This window comes from Heterodontus francisci, chromosome 3 (assembly GCF_036365525.1).
Source record: "Heterodontus francisci isolate sHetFra1 chromosome 3, sHetFra1.hap1, whole genome shotgun sequence".
In the NCBI taxonomy this organism is placed as follows: Eukaryota; Metazoa; Chordata; class Chondrichthyes; order Heterodontiformes; family Heterodontidae; genus Heterodontus; species Heterodontus francisci.
The window spans coordinates 21,691,596-21,709,299 of NC_090373.1; the positions used below are offsets into that span (position 1 = coordinate 21,691,596).

Here is a 17,704-nt window from a genome sequence, read left to right on the forward strand (position 1 = left end):
TCATAAATCTTGACGTCACCTCTCTGTAAACATCTTCCCCAAGTCACCAAGGTTTCTGTTGTTTATTGAGCTTACAGCATATGACTTCGAGTAAAGGTTTGTTTTCAAACAAGACCTCACAGTGACCCTTGTAAAAACACATCCATGGAATCGTTTCAGTTTTAAGCACAAGTCCTCAAAAAGATTTTAAAAATGGAAGCACTTTCATAACAAAATAAATAATTTATACTTATATGGCATCCATCAAATCAACAGCCTCCACCCTAAGCATTTATCAACACTCTAGAAGTGCAGTGACTATTTTCATGTAGGCAAACACAGAAGCAATTTTGCACAGAGCAAGGTCCCATTAAAGGCTCATGAACAGCCAGATAAGCTGTTTATGCCGTCCTATTTGGCTGAGCAACCAGTCCCATATCCTTTCCATCAGTAAGACCAACTGTATTATCTGTTGCTGAAACCATCAACCATGCCTTCATTACCTCCAGACTTGACTATTGCAATGCACTCCTGGCCGACCTGCTACTTTCCATAAACGTTGGCTCATCCAAAACTCTGGTGCCTGTATCCTAACTCGCACCAATTCCCATTCACCTCATCACCCTTGTGTTCACTGACCTACATTGACTCCCATTCCCCAAATGTCTCAGATTTAAAATTCTCATCCTCATATTCAAATCCCTCCATGGTCTCTCCCATTCCTACCTCTGTAACCACTTCCAGTGCTTAGAGAAACCATGTTCCTCCTTTTGTGCATCACCCACTTCCTTCACTCCACCACTGGCAGCCATGCTTTCAGCTACCTAGACCCTAAGCTCTGGGACTCCCCTAAACCTCTCCTCCTTCAAGTCCCTCCTTAAAACTTACCTCCTTGACCAAACTTTTGGTCACCTGTCCTAATATTTCCTCCTTTGGGCTTGGTGTCAACTTTTGCCTGACAACACTCCAGCGGAGCAGTGTGCAATGTTTTACTATGCCAAAGGCAAGTAGTTGGTTGAGAAAGGAATGAGATGGTCAGGACACAGAACTCGCTGCTCTTCACTGAATTGTTCACTGACACCTGAGATGGAAGACAGGGCCGTGATTTAACACCTCATCCCAAAGACAGCACTTCGGACATTGTAACACTCCCCTATTGCAGTGAAATACCTGCCCAAGTTATATAATGAAGTTGATAGCGATGCTCAAACCCACCACCTGAACTCAAATGTGAAAGAAATATCAAGTAAGGTTATGACGTGATGTTCATATGTGATAAGGCACTTTGCAAATGCAATTATATCTTTCACAGCATCTCACAGAAAATCACCACATGGGCCTGAATATTGAAAGAAATTGCATTTATATAGTGCCTTTCACAACCTCAAGGTGTCCCAAAGCATGTCACAACTAATGAAGCACTTTTTGGAAGTCTACTCACTGTTACAATGTAGGAAATAGAGCAGTCAACTTGTACACAGCAAGATCCCACCAACAGCAATACAGCAAGGAGAAAGGGAAGAGCAATCAGCTTGAAATATACTTATATTTCAGGGAAGTATATTTTAAAAACTTACCATATTAGTTGCGGTTTAGGACACAGGTATGTACTATGAATTTGAAAGCAAAATACTTCTGCCCTCATGCCATCCCTCCCAGAACTGGGGCAGGGTTGCCCTTGTCCTCACTTTCCACCCCACCAGCCTCCATATCCAGAGGATCATCCTCTGCCATCTCCAGCGTGATGCCACTACCAAACACATCTTCCCCTCCCCTGTCAGCATTCCGAAGGGATCGTTCCCTCCATGACACCCTGGTCCACTGCTCCATTACCCCTGACACCTTGTCCCCTTCCCATGGCACCTTCCTATGCAATCACAGGAGGTGTGATACCTGCCCTTTTACCTCCTCTTCACTATCCAAGGCCCCAAACACTCCTTTCAGGTGCAGCAGCGATTTACTTGTACTTCTTTCAATGTAGTATACTGTATTCGCTACTCACAAAAATACTAATGGAAAAGGCATTATAACTAGAGGGCTAGAATATAAAGGGAGGGAGGTTTTGCTATAGCAATACAAAGCCTTGGTTAGATTACATCTGGAGTACTGTGGACAGTTCTGGATACTGCATCTTAGAAAGGATATATTGGCCTCGGCATAAATGTAGCGCAGAGTCATCAGAATGTTACCTCAGCTCCAAGAGTTACATTATAAGGAGGGATTACATAAACTAGACTCACTATCCCAGGCCCCAAACACTCCTTTCAGGTGAAGCAGTGATTTACTTGTACTTATTTCAATGTAGTATACTGTATTCACTGCTCACAATGTGGTCTCCTCTACATTGGGGAGACCAAACGCAGATTGGGTAACCGCTTTGCAGAACACCTCCACTCAGTCCGAAAGCATGACCCTGAGCTTCCGATTGCTTGCCATTTCAATACACCCCTCTGCTCTCATGCCAATATTTCTGTCCTTGGCCTGCTCCAGTGTTCCAGCGAACATCAACGCAAGCTCGAGGAGCAGCACCTGATCTTTCCATTAGGCACTCTACAACCTTGCAGACTGAACATTGAGTTCAATAACTTCAGAGCATGACTGGCCTTTTTTTAATATTTTATTTTTTAATCATGTGCCTGCTTTTCATGTAGTCAGAGCTGCTCATTATTCTGCTATAACAGTTGGACTAATGCCTTGTCTTTCACCACAAGCATTAACACACGTTTTGCCTTTGTCCCAGGACAACTTTGTTATTTAATCTCCCTCTGCCCTATCAAACACCTTCCCCTTTGTTCTCTCCCCACTCCCCTGCCCTTCACTTACTTAAAACTTACATCTTTTCTAACCTTTGCCAGTTCTGATGAAAGGTTACAGACATGAAACTTTAACTTTGCTTCTCTCTCCACAGATGCTGCCAGTCCTGTTGAGTATTTCCAGCACTTTCTGTTGTTGTGACGATGAATTTGAGTCTGCCCTATATACCCTCTCCAGTTCAGCTGTGCTATGAGCTATGCACGAAGAGATCAAGAGGGCGGTTGGCCCTGCCATCATCAAAGTTGCTGCCTGAAGTTGGCATATGAAGTACTCACCAACAGATGTAAACAGATGTCCCACTGGGCTGAACACTGACAGCTATATTCCCGTGAGTCAGAATCTTACAGTCTGCACTTGACGCTCTCCCGCAACTTCATGTCATGGATGAATTAGATGAAGAACCCTTATCACTGAAGCTTGAGAAGGCCATAGACCGCCTAGCGAACAGAAGGGCACCGGGCAAGGACGAACTCCCAGCCGAACTGCTCAGCATGTAAAGTCCTATCTATTGCTACACCTTTATGACCTTTTCCTTCTCTACTGGAAAGTAGGCTCTGTTCCTCAGGAGATGCATGATGCCAAAATCATCACCCTATACAAAACAAAGGTGCCAGAGGAGACTGCAACAACTACAGAGGCATCTCACTTCTAAGTGTCACAGGGTTAAGGCCTTTGCTAGGGTCATACTTAAAAGACTCCATTTACTTGCAGACCAAGTGTACCTGGAATCGCAGTGCAGTTTCCATGTCTGCAGATCTACTGTGAACATGATCTTCTCCATATGCCAGATACAAGAGAAGTGTATGGAACAGAGTATATTTCTTTACCTTACTTTTGTAGATCTCACAAAGGCATTCAACACCATCAGCAGAGCAGGGCTCTACAGGATTTTAGAAAACATTGAGCTGTCCACCAAAGCTCTTCAGTCTCATCCACTCCTTCCAATGACAACATGGACTGCCCTGTACAGTTTGATGGCTCCACTTCCGAGTTTCGAAGTAAAAGATGGAGTGCAACAGAATTGTGTCCTGGGCCGCACTATGTTTGGCATCTTCTCCATGCTCCTGACTTCCGCCTTCCCTGCAGATATACAAGCAGTCTACTTGCACACTAGGTCAGACAGCAAGCTCTGCAATGTATCAAGGCTGAAAGTGAAGAGAAAAACACATTGCATCCTGATCAGAGAACTCTGCTGCGTTAGTCGCTCACATGGAAACTCAGCTACAAAGACTCTTGGACTGTCTTTCCTGTGCCTGTTACTTGTTCTCCTTGAATATAAGCGTCAAGAAAACCATGGTTATGGGACGTGTTGCATCTCTGCCCCTGATCACACTAAATAACACCTTACTGGAAGTGGTTAGCAAAGTCTGCTACCTTGGGTCCACAATCCGTCCCTTGATGCAGAGCTCGATACACTCATAGGGAAAGTAGCTAACACCTTTGACAACTTGCAAAACGTGCATGAGAACACCAAGCTAATGATTTCTCAGGCCTGTATTCTCAGCACCTTGCTGTATGGCTGTGAAACATGGGTAACTTGCAGCTACCAGGAAGAGCAACTCAATAATTTCCATCTTCACTGTCCATGGCACATTATGGGTAGATCCTGACAGAACAAAATCACAAATGTGGCAGTCCTCTCAAAGGCAGAGCTCCCAAATGTGTTGGCACTAATCAAACAACTGGCTTCTATGGATCGGGCACATCCACGGGATGAAAGACAGTCGCATACCCAAGAACCTTCTGTATGGTGAGGTAGCCGTGGCCAGACGACCAGTGGGGTGCCCTAAGTTCTGCTTCAAGGATGCTTGCAAGCGTGACATGAAGGCCCCAAATGTTAACTAGCACACTAGCTGGAGTCACTAGCTGTCAAGAGGGAATTGGCGACATATTCTGTGGATTGATGTGCACTACCATGACGACCAGCAGCTTGGCAACAGGCGCCGACGTCAAAAACAACTCAGTATCACTAGGCAGCTTCACATGCGGCACTTGTGGCAGAACCTGCCTCTCAAGGATTGGCCTTCACAGGCATCAACAAAGGTGCACCAAGAGAAGACACCCCACCTAAATGGATTGTTTGCTGCGTGTCTATCATCTTTCGTAGATGGAAGGATGTCAACATACATACCCCTCTCCAGTTCAATTGGCAGTCATACCCATCAGTCTCGTGTTTATGGGAGTTGGCTGAGCCTATATCTAGTTGCACAATAGCAGGGCCCAGTACTCCTCATGATGAGAACTAGATACAAATGTATTTTGCACATGTACTCAATCTCCCTGAAGGCAGACGGAGTGGGCACTAAATGAAACTTGGCTCAAATTGTTCTTCTGCTTTATTGAAGTGTACAAACAGAGCAAGAATTATGATCAGATGCAATTAGTTCAATCGATACAACTTATCTCTGTCCAAAGGCAAATGATAAGCAGAGAGAACTACAACATGAATTCTTAATAAGTTTCTGATCCTGCACCATTGCTGAGTGTTGGACATCTTGGAGAGTTGAGGGTTAATCAAACTTCCTTGCATCTTGGAACAGGCTTTCGAATATGAACAGAATGGCTCTGAAGTGGAAATAAGGTTCAACAATGACTTCGCCATGAGTGATTAGTGTAACTTTAGTGGCTAGGATAATAAATGTAGGTAGAGTCATCCAGTGACTGTAGTATAGAAAGACAAGTTAATAAAAACTGCTCTTCAAAGAGGTCAAGAACAGGTAGGAAGTCTTGATTTGAGGGAACTAACTTTGGAGTAAATAACTACAACTGTTTGCATCAATATTGTCTTCAAAGAGATGTCATGAGGTCTTACCTGTGACATGTGCCTTTGATGTAGATAAAACATGGTGTATAAAGGAGCATGGTTTTCAACAGTTCTTCAAAAAGAGTTCGGTAGATAAAAGATGAAGCCGAAAAGTCACACTAATCTGGGTCGACTCGATATCTCATCCTAGGTATCGAGTCTGTTCTGTACACTACAAAGTATTTTGTGCTTACTCAAAGTGTGTTGTGAACCATAGAAGGAAGGAGGTTGACTGATAACAGCAAGCAAGACAAAAATCACTGCGATGTAATATTTCTGGGATCAGTGATGAATATCCACTATTCAACACAAGCTGCTTTCTGAAAACTCCAAATTATTTAGCCTTCTGTCCCAAACACTTGATTCTTCAAGTTATTGAGGCTAGGCCTCTATCAGAACCACTAGATCAGATCCTGGTTATTCTGAATTCAATGACAAATCCCATAATTGCACACCTTTACTCGTGGCTGACACTCCCAGTGCCAGTACTGAGGGAATGCTGCAGTGTCAGGGGTGTCATCTTTCAGATCAGACCTCAAAACGAGGCCCCGCCTTCCTTCACAGGTGAATGTAAAAGATCCTGCAACACTATTTCAAACAGAACAAGGGAGTTCTCCCCAGTATCCTGGTTAATATCTATACCTCAACTAACACCTTACCCCTTTTGGGGGCAAATTGGTTGCTGTGTTTCCTTCATTACAACAGGACCCAAGATTGTAAAAAGACAGGATATTAAATGCAAATTTTCCAGTAAGGTATAGTGCTTATACTAGTGATCGTGTTGAAATGAGCCGATTTAATACAATCAGGGGACCCACAAGCATGATCTGTGCTTCGGGTTCAGTCGAAAACATTTCCTCCTTTACAAGCAGAGAGAGCATGAGGCAGGATCTGTTTGAGGGCTTTGGCCACACAGGTGAGCTCAGATATGTGCAGATCACTGACAGAGTGTTACAGCAAACAAAATGAGGCACAGCACAAAAGAAGTTTTATTTTCCAGTCAACTACCAAATAAAATCTCAACAAAACACAGCAGTTTTTGAACATGTACATATGAAAAAATATACGTGCTTATATTTAAAAAGACTCGTCTTCATAACACCCGCGATGCGAGGAGTTAGGAAACTGAACATGGCAAAAAGAGGGAGAAAGATCCTGGATTGGAATGTCATTGCTGCAGATTTCAGCAGCATGAATGAACCGCACAATTTTAACATCTTAATTTTCCATAAATAAAATGCAAGAAATCCAGTGAATTGTCTAATCTGTGCAGAAGCCAGAAAACCCAGCAGTGATGCAGGCAGCTTGCTCCAACACAAGTTGAACAGCAAGGGGACTGATCCGACACAAACCTATCAGGAACAACTCTGTGCAGTTTTTCTGCGTTGTCATCATGGGCACCCTTCAGAATACCATGGCAACCAAGCACTTTAACCCTGCATTATGTTTAAATGCACTCCCTCTGGCCCCTCTCCATCTCTGTAGGTTTCTATTCACCCGCCATGAAAAAGGTTTCTTTTCCTTTTTCCTTCCTTCTAGGGGCTGTGAAGAGCTCCAGTTGACAACTAGCCAAGAGCAACATTTCTTCCCAGTGTTGGAGATTTGGAAAAGAAAGGCAGCTCTGTGGCTTGGAAAGAACGCTGGTGCACTTTTCCTTCGTTCCGAGCCTCCTCTGCATTCGTGCTGATTTGATTTACTGGGGCTTTTTCTTCACTCCTCCCTTCCATCATCGCACCCCAATCACTTTTTCTTCATGCTTTGCAAACTGGCTTCTTGAACTTTGACATCTGAAACAAACAGGCATCAAGAAACTTTATGCCTTTATTGAATTACAGAATTTTATAGCACAGGAGGATGCCATTCAGGCCATCATGCCTGTGTTAGCTCATTGAAAAACATTATCCAATAGTTCTCTGCTCTTTCCCCACAGCCCTGCAAATGTTTCCTTTTTGCAAGCATTGAGTAAATTCCCTTTTGAAAGTTATTACTGAATCTGCTTCCACTATGCTTTCAGGTAGTGAATTCCTGATCGTAATCAGAACAAATTTCCACTCATGTTGCTTCTGGTTTTTTTTTCCCAATTACCTTAAATTGGTCTCCTCTCATTACCCACATTTATCCTCTCAAAATCTTTCACCATTTTGAACACCTCTATCAAATCTCCCCAGGACAATCCCAGCTTCTTTACCCACACCACATAACTGAAGTCCCTCATCCCTGGCACCATTCCAGTAAATCTCTTCTGCACCCATTCCTTGGCATCATTCCTAAAAGAGTTTAAAACTGGGTACAATATTCCAGCTGTGGCAGTTCCTGAACTCAGCTGGGTCATCAGGATGTGGCATTCCTCCACCAGTTGAGAAGGAAAACTTGATTCCTTTTCAATGAAGCAAAAAAAAAATGTCATTCACTCATTTTCTCCTTCTGCCTGCTCCCTGCCTTTGATAAACCCCCATCACCTCTGCTATTCTCAGCCCTGTGAAACACTGCTGTTTATTCCGACTGTGTTCACCAATTATTATCCCTGATGTGAAATTCTGGGTTTGGAGCTTGAAACCGGAGGTGTGAGAGCAACTAACTAGGTGAAAAATTCTCTTAATAAAGACAGTTAATTTATTGTTTTAGCTGAAGTATTCTTCACTTAAAAAGTTATGACAAACCAAGACAGCACCTTCAACAACTGTTTCCTGCTTTTCCATAGCCTCTTGCAAGCTCAACACCAGTGTTTCCTGGAGGGCTTCATTTTCATCGTCACTGCCTGGAGTCCAAGAAAAGAAAGTTAACAAGGCAACTACAACAGCCGAGAGACCAAACAGGAACCAGAACTGTTTAATATCTAACTAGACAGTGTCAAACTTCCAGCTCTGATCCCTCGCCTTCCACCAGAGTTGTGTTCCCATATTGCTTTACTAGCCCTCCAAAAGTTTGGTCGTGAAGTTGTGTTAATTTTCCCTTTCTATTTCCATTAACAGCTTGCTGTTACGCTATCCTCAGTGGAGTGTGACAGTCCAGGCTTCTAGTACTTTATGCAGGCCACCCACATGCCATTTCCCCCACCTCCACTAGACCTGCTACTTCATGCATGCCTGCGTGACAATTTGCAACCCATTAAATCTGGAATAACGCTGGGCCAGTACTCAGAGGAAAGAGAGAAATTGAAGAACAAACTGTTTATTTTCAGAATGAGTCACTTTGTGCTATTGGAACATGACCGCTCGGCAACTCAATGCTCGCGACGATATACTGTTCCATTAGTAACTTTTCTCCGTCAAGAAGGAAGGAATTTCAGCTATGTGGAGAGTCTGGAAAAGATGGGGTTGTTCTTCTGAGAACAAAGAAGATTTAATAGAGGTGTTCCAAATTATCAGGGATTTTGACAGAGCAAATAAGAAACTGTTTCCACTGGCAGGGGGCGTCAGTAACCAGAAGAGACAGATTTAAGGTAATTGGCAAAAGAACTTGAGGGGAGATTAGGAGAATTTTTTTTAAACACAGCAAGCTGTCGTGACCTGGAATACATTCCCTGAAAGGGTGGTCGAAGCAGATTTAATAGTAAATTTCACAAGAAAATTGGATAAATAGTTAAAAAGAGAAAAATGCAGGGCTATGAGTAAAGAGCAGATGGAGTGGAACTATATTGGACAGCCCTTTCAAAGAGCCAGCACAGACACGATGGGCCAAATGGCTACCTTTTGTGCTTTTTGATTCTCCACAGCAGTCAACAAATCAACACAACAGCAGCGACAGGTGTCCCTGCTGGCTTCCCTTCTCAAAGAAGACACTCCAGAGGAGAGATGGCATTGAAGAGCATCTCATGTAGAGACAGGGAGTATCTGCTGTCTCGGATAGCTACACAGAATACAGCAAAGGAGGCCATTTACCCCATTGAGTCTACACTGCCTTTTTCAAAGAGAAGTCCAGTTAGTCCCACCTCCCTGCTCTTTCCCCATATCGCTGCAATTTTTTCTCCAATTCCCTTTTGAAAGTTACCACTGAATCTACTATCACCGCCCATTCAAAAAGTGCATTCCAGATCACAACTTGCCATTTAAAAAAAAAATCTTATTCTGCCTCTGGTTCTTTTGGCAATCAGCTTAAATTTGTGCTCTCTGGTTACTGACCCATCCGTCATTGGAACATTTCTCTTTATTTAGAATTAGAATCATTACAGCGCAGTACAGGCCCTTTGGCCCTCGATGTTGCGCCGACCTGTGAAACCATCTGACCTACACTATTCCATTTTCATCCATATGTCTATCCAATGACCACTTAAATGCCCTTAAAGTTGGAGAGTCTACTACTGTTGCAGGCAGGGCGTTCCACGCCCCTACTACTCTCTGAGTAAAGAAACTACCTCTGACATCTGTCCTATATCTATCACCCCTCAACTTAAAGCTATGTCCCCTCGTGTTTGCCATCACCATCCGAGGAAAAAGACTCTCACTATCCACCCTATCTAACCCTCTGATTATCTTATATGTCTCTATTAAGTCACCTCTCCTCCTCCTTCTCTCCAATGAAAACAACCTCAAGTCCCTCAGCCTTTCCTCGTAAGACCTTCCCTCCATACCAGGCAACATCCTAGTAAATCTCCTCTGCACCCTTTCCAAAGCTTCCACATCCTTCCTATAATGCGGTGACCAGAACTGCACGCAATACTCCAGGTGCGGTCTCACCAGAGTTTTGTACAGCTGCAGCATGACATCGTGGCTCCGAAACTCGATCCCCCTACTAATAAAAGCTAACACACCATATGCCTTCTTAACAGCCCTATTAACCTGGGTAGCAACCTTCAGGGATTTATGCACCTGAACACCAAGATCTCTCTGTTCATCTACACTACCAAGAATCTTCCCATTAGCCCAGTACTCTGCATTCCTGTTACTCCTTCCAAAGTGAATCACCTCGCACTTTTCCGCATTAAACTCCATTTGCCATCTCTCAGCCCAGCTCTGCAGCCTATCTATGTCCCTCTGTACCCTACAACATCCTTCGGCACTATCCACAGCTCCACCGACCTTAGTGTCATCCGCAAATTTACTAACCCACCCTTCTACACCCTCTTCCAGGTCATTTATAAAAATGACAAACAGCAGTGGCCCCAAAACAGATCCTTGTGGTACACCACTAGTAACTAAACTCCAGGATGAACATTTGCCATCAACCACCACCCTCTGTCTTCTTTCAGCTAGCCAATTTCTGATCCAAAGCTCTAAATCACCTTCAACCCCATACTTCCGTATTTTCTGCAATAGCCTACCATGGGGAACCTTATCAAACGCCTTACTGAAATCCATATACACCACATCCACTGCTTTACCCTCATCCATCTGTTTGGTCACCTTCTTGAAAAACTCAATAAGGTTTGTGAGGCACGACCTACCCGTCACAAAACCGTGCTGACTATCGCTAATGAACTTATTCTTTTCAAGATGATTATACATCCTGTCTCTTATAACCTTTTCCAACATTTTACCCACAACCGAAGTAAGGCTCACAGGTCTATAATTACCAGGGCTGTCTCTACTCCCCTTCTTGAACAAGGGGACAACATTTGCTATCCTCCAGTCTTCCGGCACTATTCCTGTCGACAATGACGACATAAAGATCAAGGATAAAGGCTCTGCAATCTCCTCCCTAGCTTCCCAGAGAATCCTAGGATAAATCCCATCTGGCCCAGGGGACTTATCTATTTTCACACTTTCCAAAATTGCTAACACCTCCTCCTTGTGAACCTCAATCCCATCTAGCCTAGTAGCCTGAATCTCAGTATTCCCCTCGACAACATTTTCTTTCTCTACTGTAAATACTGACGCAAAATATTCATTTAACGCTTCCCCTATCTCCTCTGATTCCACACACAACTTCCCACTACTATCCTTGATTGGCCCTAATCTAACTCTAGTCATTCTTTTATTCCTGATATACCTATAGAAAGCCTTAGGGTTTTCCCTGATCCTATCCGCCAATGACTTCTCGTGTCCTCTCCTTCCTCTTCTTAGCTCTCCCTTTAGATCCTTCCTGGCTAGCTTGTAACTCTCAAGCGCCACTCTATCTAAATCCTTCATGACTTTAAACAACTCCATCAAATCTCCACTTAGCCTTCTCGGCTCCAAGGAGAACAAATCCAGTTTCTCCAGTCTCCACACAACTTTAATCCCTCAGATACCAAGTCAGTGTGTGAGGGTCCACTGTTAGTTAACCATGCCTTGCATCCTTTTGTCCTTTAATCACCCTTGCCCTCCCACCGATCACAAACCTCTTCCCATTTCTTTCCTCCTCTCCCCCAACACTTTTTGCCCTGCCTCTGTGATTGCTTAAAACCTGTTACATTTCCAGTTCTGCAAGGAGGTAATCGACCAGGAACATTAATTCTCTCTCTCAGTCCAGATTCTGCCAGATCTACTGAGTGTTTCCAGCATTTTCTGTTTTTATGTCAGATTTTCAGCACCTGCTTTGGTTTCTGCAGTTAGTGATGTGGCCGCTTTATGAACCCACACTGACAGCTACATTTCACAACTTTTAAACACCTTCGGAAGAGCATCTCAAAAGAAAAGCAACCATTTCCAGAAGTAAAAAATTACATCTAATGTTAATGTAGGAATCATAGACGCATTTATTCCAGTTAAGCTGTGTCATGGGATTCAACTTTTCTTTTATCATCTTACTGCTTCTGCCCCACCTTTCCCAATATCAGATATACTATTCAGTAAGGCACACATCAGCTCCCCTTCCATCTGGTGGGGGTTCAGAATGTGGCCCGGACGCATCGTTTTCTTCAACTGATTCTTCAACTCCTCGAAGCCTTTGTCTCCAGAGAGTACAGTGAAAGGGATATGCTTTGGCAACTGTTCATCCATACGTCCGGCCTGGAAGTGTTGGGTGGGGGGAGAAATAGGGGCAAGGAGGGGAAAGGAGTTGGAAAGAAGAGAGAAGAGAACATAAAATAAAACTTTACATTTCTACCATTAATCAGAGTTGTGCAATTGCTCTATTCCCCAATGGTACAATTTAAATGGTACAATATTAAAGGGGGCGCAGGAAATGAGACACATGGAAGTTCACACACATAAGTCTTTGAAGCTACAGGACAAGTTGAGAAGGCCGTTTAAAAAAGCACACAGGATCCTTGGCTTTATAAATAAAGATGCAGAATACAAAAGCAAGGAAGTTATACTAAACATTTATAAATCACTAGTTAGGCTTCAGCTGGAGTATTGAGACCAATTCTGGGCACTGCACTTTAGGAAGAATGTCAAGGTCTTAGAGAGGGTGCATAAGAGATTTGAGAGAATGACACCAGGGATGAGGGAGTTCAGTTATGTGGAGAGACTGGAGAAGCTGGGAATGTTCTGCTTAGAGCAGAAAAGTGAGATTAAGAGGGGCTTTAATAGTAAATAATGTGAAACAGGAATAAGGCTGGGACAGACACAATGGGTTGAATGGCCTCTTTCTGCCCAATATAATTCTATGATTTCTATTTCTCCTTTCTCCCTCTACCTGGTACTAATCTTGATTGAAGCAAAACAGAATATACGTGTTGGGTTATCTGAGATCTACACAGGGTTCAGCAATTAAGTTGCTGACCAGCTTTGAAAAATGACTGTTCCAATCGTGGGTTGAGTCTCCCCCAGATTGAAATGCATATAAAAACCTCAACTACAATCCCCATTGTGTAGCACGGGTGTATTGGTGTTTGTGCAATTTGGCAGCGATATACAGTGAAATCCAGAAGCAAAGTATCCAATATATTTTTTGTTAGAAAACAGTAAATCACACGCCTAATTGTTACCCAGTTGCATCCAAATTCTCCACTAGGCTAATCACAAACAGCTGACTGGAACAGCTCGAGGACCTGACATGGCCTTTTCCTGCATTACAATTGACTACACTTCAAAGTGCTTCAATGGCTGTAAAGCACTTTGAAACATCTGGTGGTTGTGAAAAGCGCTATATAAATGTAAGTCTGTCTTTACAACACAGAGCTTTTTAAAAATGGAGAAGTACTTATTAGACTGCCTGAAATAGCCAGTGAGCTTAATACATTACAAACAGTGCCTTTGTAATTGGCTCCTGGCTAGTGCCATCTGTTAGACATAGGCAGTTGCAAATGATAAGCTTGGGTGGTGTAGGTAATGAGGACTGTGTGTTTATTTACAATTATACAAGACAATGACATAAGCAGTGCCTAAAAAATTCCTGAATTTCATCTGTTAAAAACATATGATAATTTTTGATGGCGAAGGCTATTTGGCCCATCTTAATTTATACATCCAGAAAATGATCTGCATTCCCTCCCTTATCCCATTGCAGCATCCTATGGTTTTTTTTTAAAAAAATGATTGCAAGGATTTAACCTCCATGACTATCTGCTCTCTTGTGTGGACAGATAGGGCAAAGGTGGGTAAACAGAGCGAGGTCACAGTTCAGCCATGAAATCATTGAATGGTGGAACAGGCTTGAGGGGCTAAATGGACTACGCCTGTTCCTAGGTTTATATGACCAAAGGAGATACCATTGCACTATTTCAAAGAGCAGGGGTTCTCCCCAGTGTCCTGGCCAAAATATTTATTCCTCAAGCAACAACTAAAACAGATGTTATCACATTGCTGTTTGCAGTATCTTGCTGTGCTTAAATGGACTGCTGCATTTCCTACATTACAACAGTGACTGCACTTCAAAAGTACTTCCTTGGCTGTAAAGCACTCTGGGATGTCCTGAGGTTGTGAAAAGGCGCTATATAAACGCAAGGCCCTTCTTTCATCTGTCACTATGCTGCCCACCCATGTCATTATGTCCCAACTTATTCCATAATTTCTGAGCTGCCTGCTTGCATTCCACTGCCCCTTCCAGTTAGTCATCACTCACGAATCTTTAACACTTGGCATTTGTGACTCCACCAACCACAGCTTAAAAAAAAAAGCAAGACATGGCTTTTCTCTCACCCCAAAACATGAACAATTATCTATATCCGTTGATTTGTACGAAAGAACCAGGTTATAAAAAAACAGAACACAAACATGCATGCAGATGGCAAAATCAGCAGCATCCTTCCTAGCACTGCACCGTGGATGAAGGAAAAAACATCCAGTGTTGACGAGAAAATTGTAGACAGGACAGTTTTCTGGTGCTTTCCAATGAGTGTTTCCACCTAAGGAAAAATACATTAAAAATAAAATAGTGAATTGTAGAAAAATATGAAGATCTTATAAAAAAAAAACACAACTCAAGGATAAAGGAAAGGAATGCAGAGAATCACCCATCTCATAATGCAACACTCTCAATTAAAGCATACAGCTGCATTTGTACATCAAGGATACTCTCGCTTGCAAACCAAATGGATATTACTTCTTCCCTGATGGTGCGTTTAAATTTTATTTCCATCAAGGTAAAATTTTTCTTCCCGTCTCCGCCAAACTCAGTCCACTTGAAAATAAATAATCTGGGTTTACCTTAAGGATGTAGCATTAGTGGGGTGGACAGCAAAAATGATTAACATTTGCCTAGAAGGGACAAAACAGAGTTGATGGTTGGAAGTGGTTAGAGATGTCCCACAAGGTTCAGTAAGGCCACCTTTGCGTCAAATTTTGTTTCGTAATACCCCTGTGAAGCACCATAGGATGTCTTATTACATTAAAAGTGCTATATAAATGCAAGCTGTTATTATATATCAATGATTTGGCTATAAGCCTAGAGTGCGCGACGTTGAAATTTACAGCTGATCTCAAAGCAGGAGGTGCATTAATTTCTTTAAAAGACCAAAGGAAACCGGATAAGCTGGGGGAATGAGGCTAAAAAGTGGGAGAAGGGATTCATTGTCAGCAAGCGAAAGGTACCACATTTCCGTAGTTAAAAAACAAACAGGAGTGATAATACGCCGACCGGAAGTAGGCTTGGTGCTGTGGAACAGCAGAAATTCACAGGTATGGGTTCATAGGGCAGTTAATGTCAGCTGTGGCTTAGTTAGTAGCACTCTCGCCTGAGTCAGAAGACTGGGCTTGAAGTTCCACTTCAGGACTTCAGCTCAACTATCTAGGCTGGCACTGCAGTGCAGTACTGAGGGAACATTACACGGTCAGAGGTGCCATCTTTCGGATGAGACGTTAAACCAAATCCTCATCTGCCCTCTCATGTAGGTATTGGCACTATATTCAAGAAGAGGTGTTATTCCCTGGTCACCTGGCCAATATTTATCCCACAATCGACATCACATTCAACATCACCAGTTTCTCCTGCATGGTGCAACCTTCCACGACAGCACTTCTGATATGTCTTCCTTTTTCCGCAATTGAGGATTCCCCCTCCACTATGGTTGACAGGGCCCTCAACCGCGTCCAGCCCATTTCCTGCACCCCTACCCTTATTCCTTTCCCTTCCTCCCGGAACTGCAACAGGGTTCCCCTTGTCCTCACTTTCCACCCCACCAACGTCCACATCCAAAGGATTATCCTCCGCCATTTCCAGCATGACGCCACTACCAAATGCTTCTTCCCCTCCCGTTAGCATTCTGAAGGGATCGTTCCCTCTGCGACACCCTGGTCCACTCCTCCATTACCCCCAACACCTCACCCCCTTCCCACGGCACCTTCCCATGCAATCGCAGGAGGTGTAATACCTGGCCTATTACCTCCCCTCTCCTCACTATCCAAGGCCCCAAACACTCCTTTCATTGAAGCAGCGATTTACTTGCACTCCTTTCAATTTAGTATACTGTGATCGCTGCTCACAATGTAGTCTCCACTACACTGGGGAGACCAAACGCAGATTGGGTGACCGTTTTGCGGAACACCTCCGCTCAGTCCAAAAGCATGACCCGAGCTTCCGGTTGCTTGCCATTTCACCACACCCCAGTGTTCTCATGCCCACATCTCTGTCCTGGGATTGCTGCAGTGTTCCAGTGAACATCAACGCAAGCTCGAGGAACAGCATCTCATTTACTGATTAGGCACACTACAGCCTGCCGGACTGAATATTGAGTTCAATAATTTCAGAGCATGACGGACCCTCCTTTTTATTTGTAGTTATTTTTTCTTTTTATTTTATTTTAGTTTGTTTCATGGTTTTTTTTTATTAACCTTGTGCCTACCCACTTTTTTTTTCATGTTTGTGCTTTGGGCCAGGGCTGTTCATTTTTGTGTCCATTAACACCCTCTCTGCACAAACGCTTTGTCTTTCAACAGACCATTAGCATAACGTTTGCCTTTGCTCCATGACCTTACCAGTTATTCTCTGTGACCCTGTCCTATCAACACCTTGCCTTTTGTTATCTCTTGCCCCAACCCCGCTTTATTTGCTTAAAACCTATTAGATTTCTAACCTTTGCCAATTCTGATGAAGGGTCACTGACCTGAAACGTTAACTCTGCTTCTCTTTCCACAGATGCTGCCAGACCTGCTGAGTATTTTCAGCATTTCTTGTTTTTATTTCAGATTTCCAGCATCTGCAGTATTTTGCTTTTATTATCGCTAGATGATTATCTGGTCATTACCCCAGTTTTGTTTGTGGGAGTTTGCTGATTGCAAATTTGCTGTGTCGTTTCCTATACTGCAACAATGACAACTCTACAAAAGTGCTTCATTGACTATGAAGTGCTTTGGGACGTCCTGTGGTTGTGAAAAGCACTATATAAATTTAAGTCTTTCTTTTCACCCAAGGTTGATAAGGCTGCAAAACAGCGAATTAAATTCTATCACGAGGTACAGAATTATAAAAACCAAATGGTAATAATTATATAATAAACCTTAATTAGACCACAGTTAAGAGAATTGTGTGTAGTATTCGGCTTCACATTATAGGATGGATATTGAGAATATAATGCAGATTCACTAGGATGCTGGCTGGTACAAGGAAATACAAATACGATGAAAGGCTTGCAAGATTGGGACTTCCATTAGAACAGTGCAGAGTATGGGACAATACAAGAGAAGCAATTAGGGTTTAGCAATATCTCAGTGGGAAGCACTCTCATTTGAGTCAGAAGGTTAAGGGTTCAAATCCAGAGACCTAAGCACATAATCTAGGTTTACACTTCAGTGCTGTATTGAGTGTGCATTGCACTGGAGGGGCTGTCTTATGGATGAGACTTGAAACTGAGGCCGTCTGCCCTCT

The 17,704-nt window shown here is 43.1% G+C and overlaps 1 protein-coding gene across 5 annotated transcripts in view; it reads right to left on the bottom strand.

Moving 5' to 3' along the window:
- Positions 1–6,557: 6,557 nt before the first annotated feature.
- Positions 6,558–17,704, bottom strand: part of znf451 (zinc finger protein 451) — an 83,512-nt gene continuing 72,365 nt past the window's right edge. For 2 of the 5 annotated variants that reach the window (XM_068020159.1, XM_068020158.1), the window contains exons 12-15: positions 14,617–14,747; positions 12,279–12,465; positions 8,268–8,354; positions 6,559–7,383 (exon numbers count right to left, since the gene is read on the bottom strand). In XM_068020159.1, the coding sequence (XP_067876260.1) occupies positions 7,337–7,383; positions 8,268–8,354; positions 12,279–12,465; positions 14,617–14,747 (452 nt within the window). In that variant the 3' untranslated portion in view covers positions 6,559–7,336. Of the gene's footprint in view, positions 7,384–8,267; positions 8,355–12,278; positions 12,466–14,541; positions 14,748–17,704 lie in introns of all 5 variants that reach the window. The other 3 variants (XM_068020156.1, XM_068020155.1, XM_068020157.1) reach the window with 2 other exon arrangements.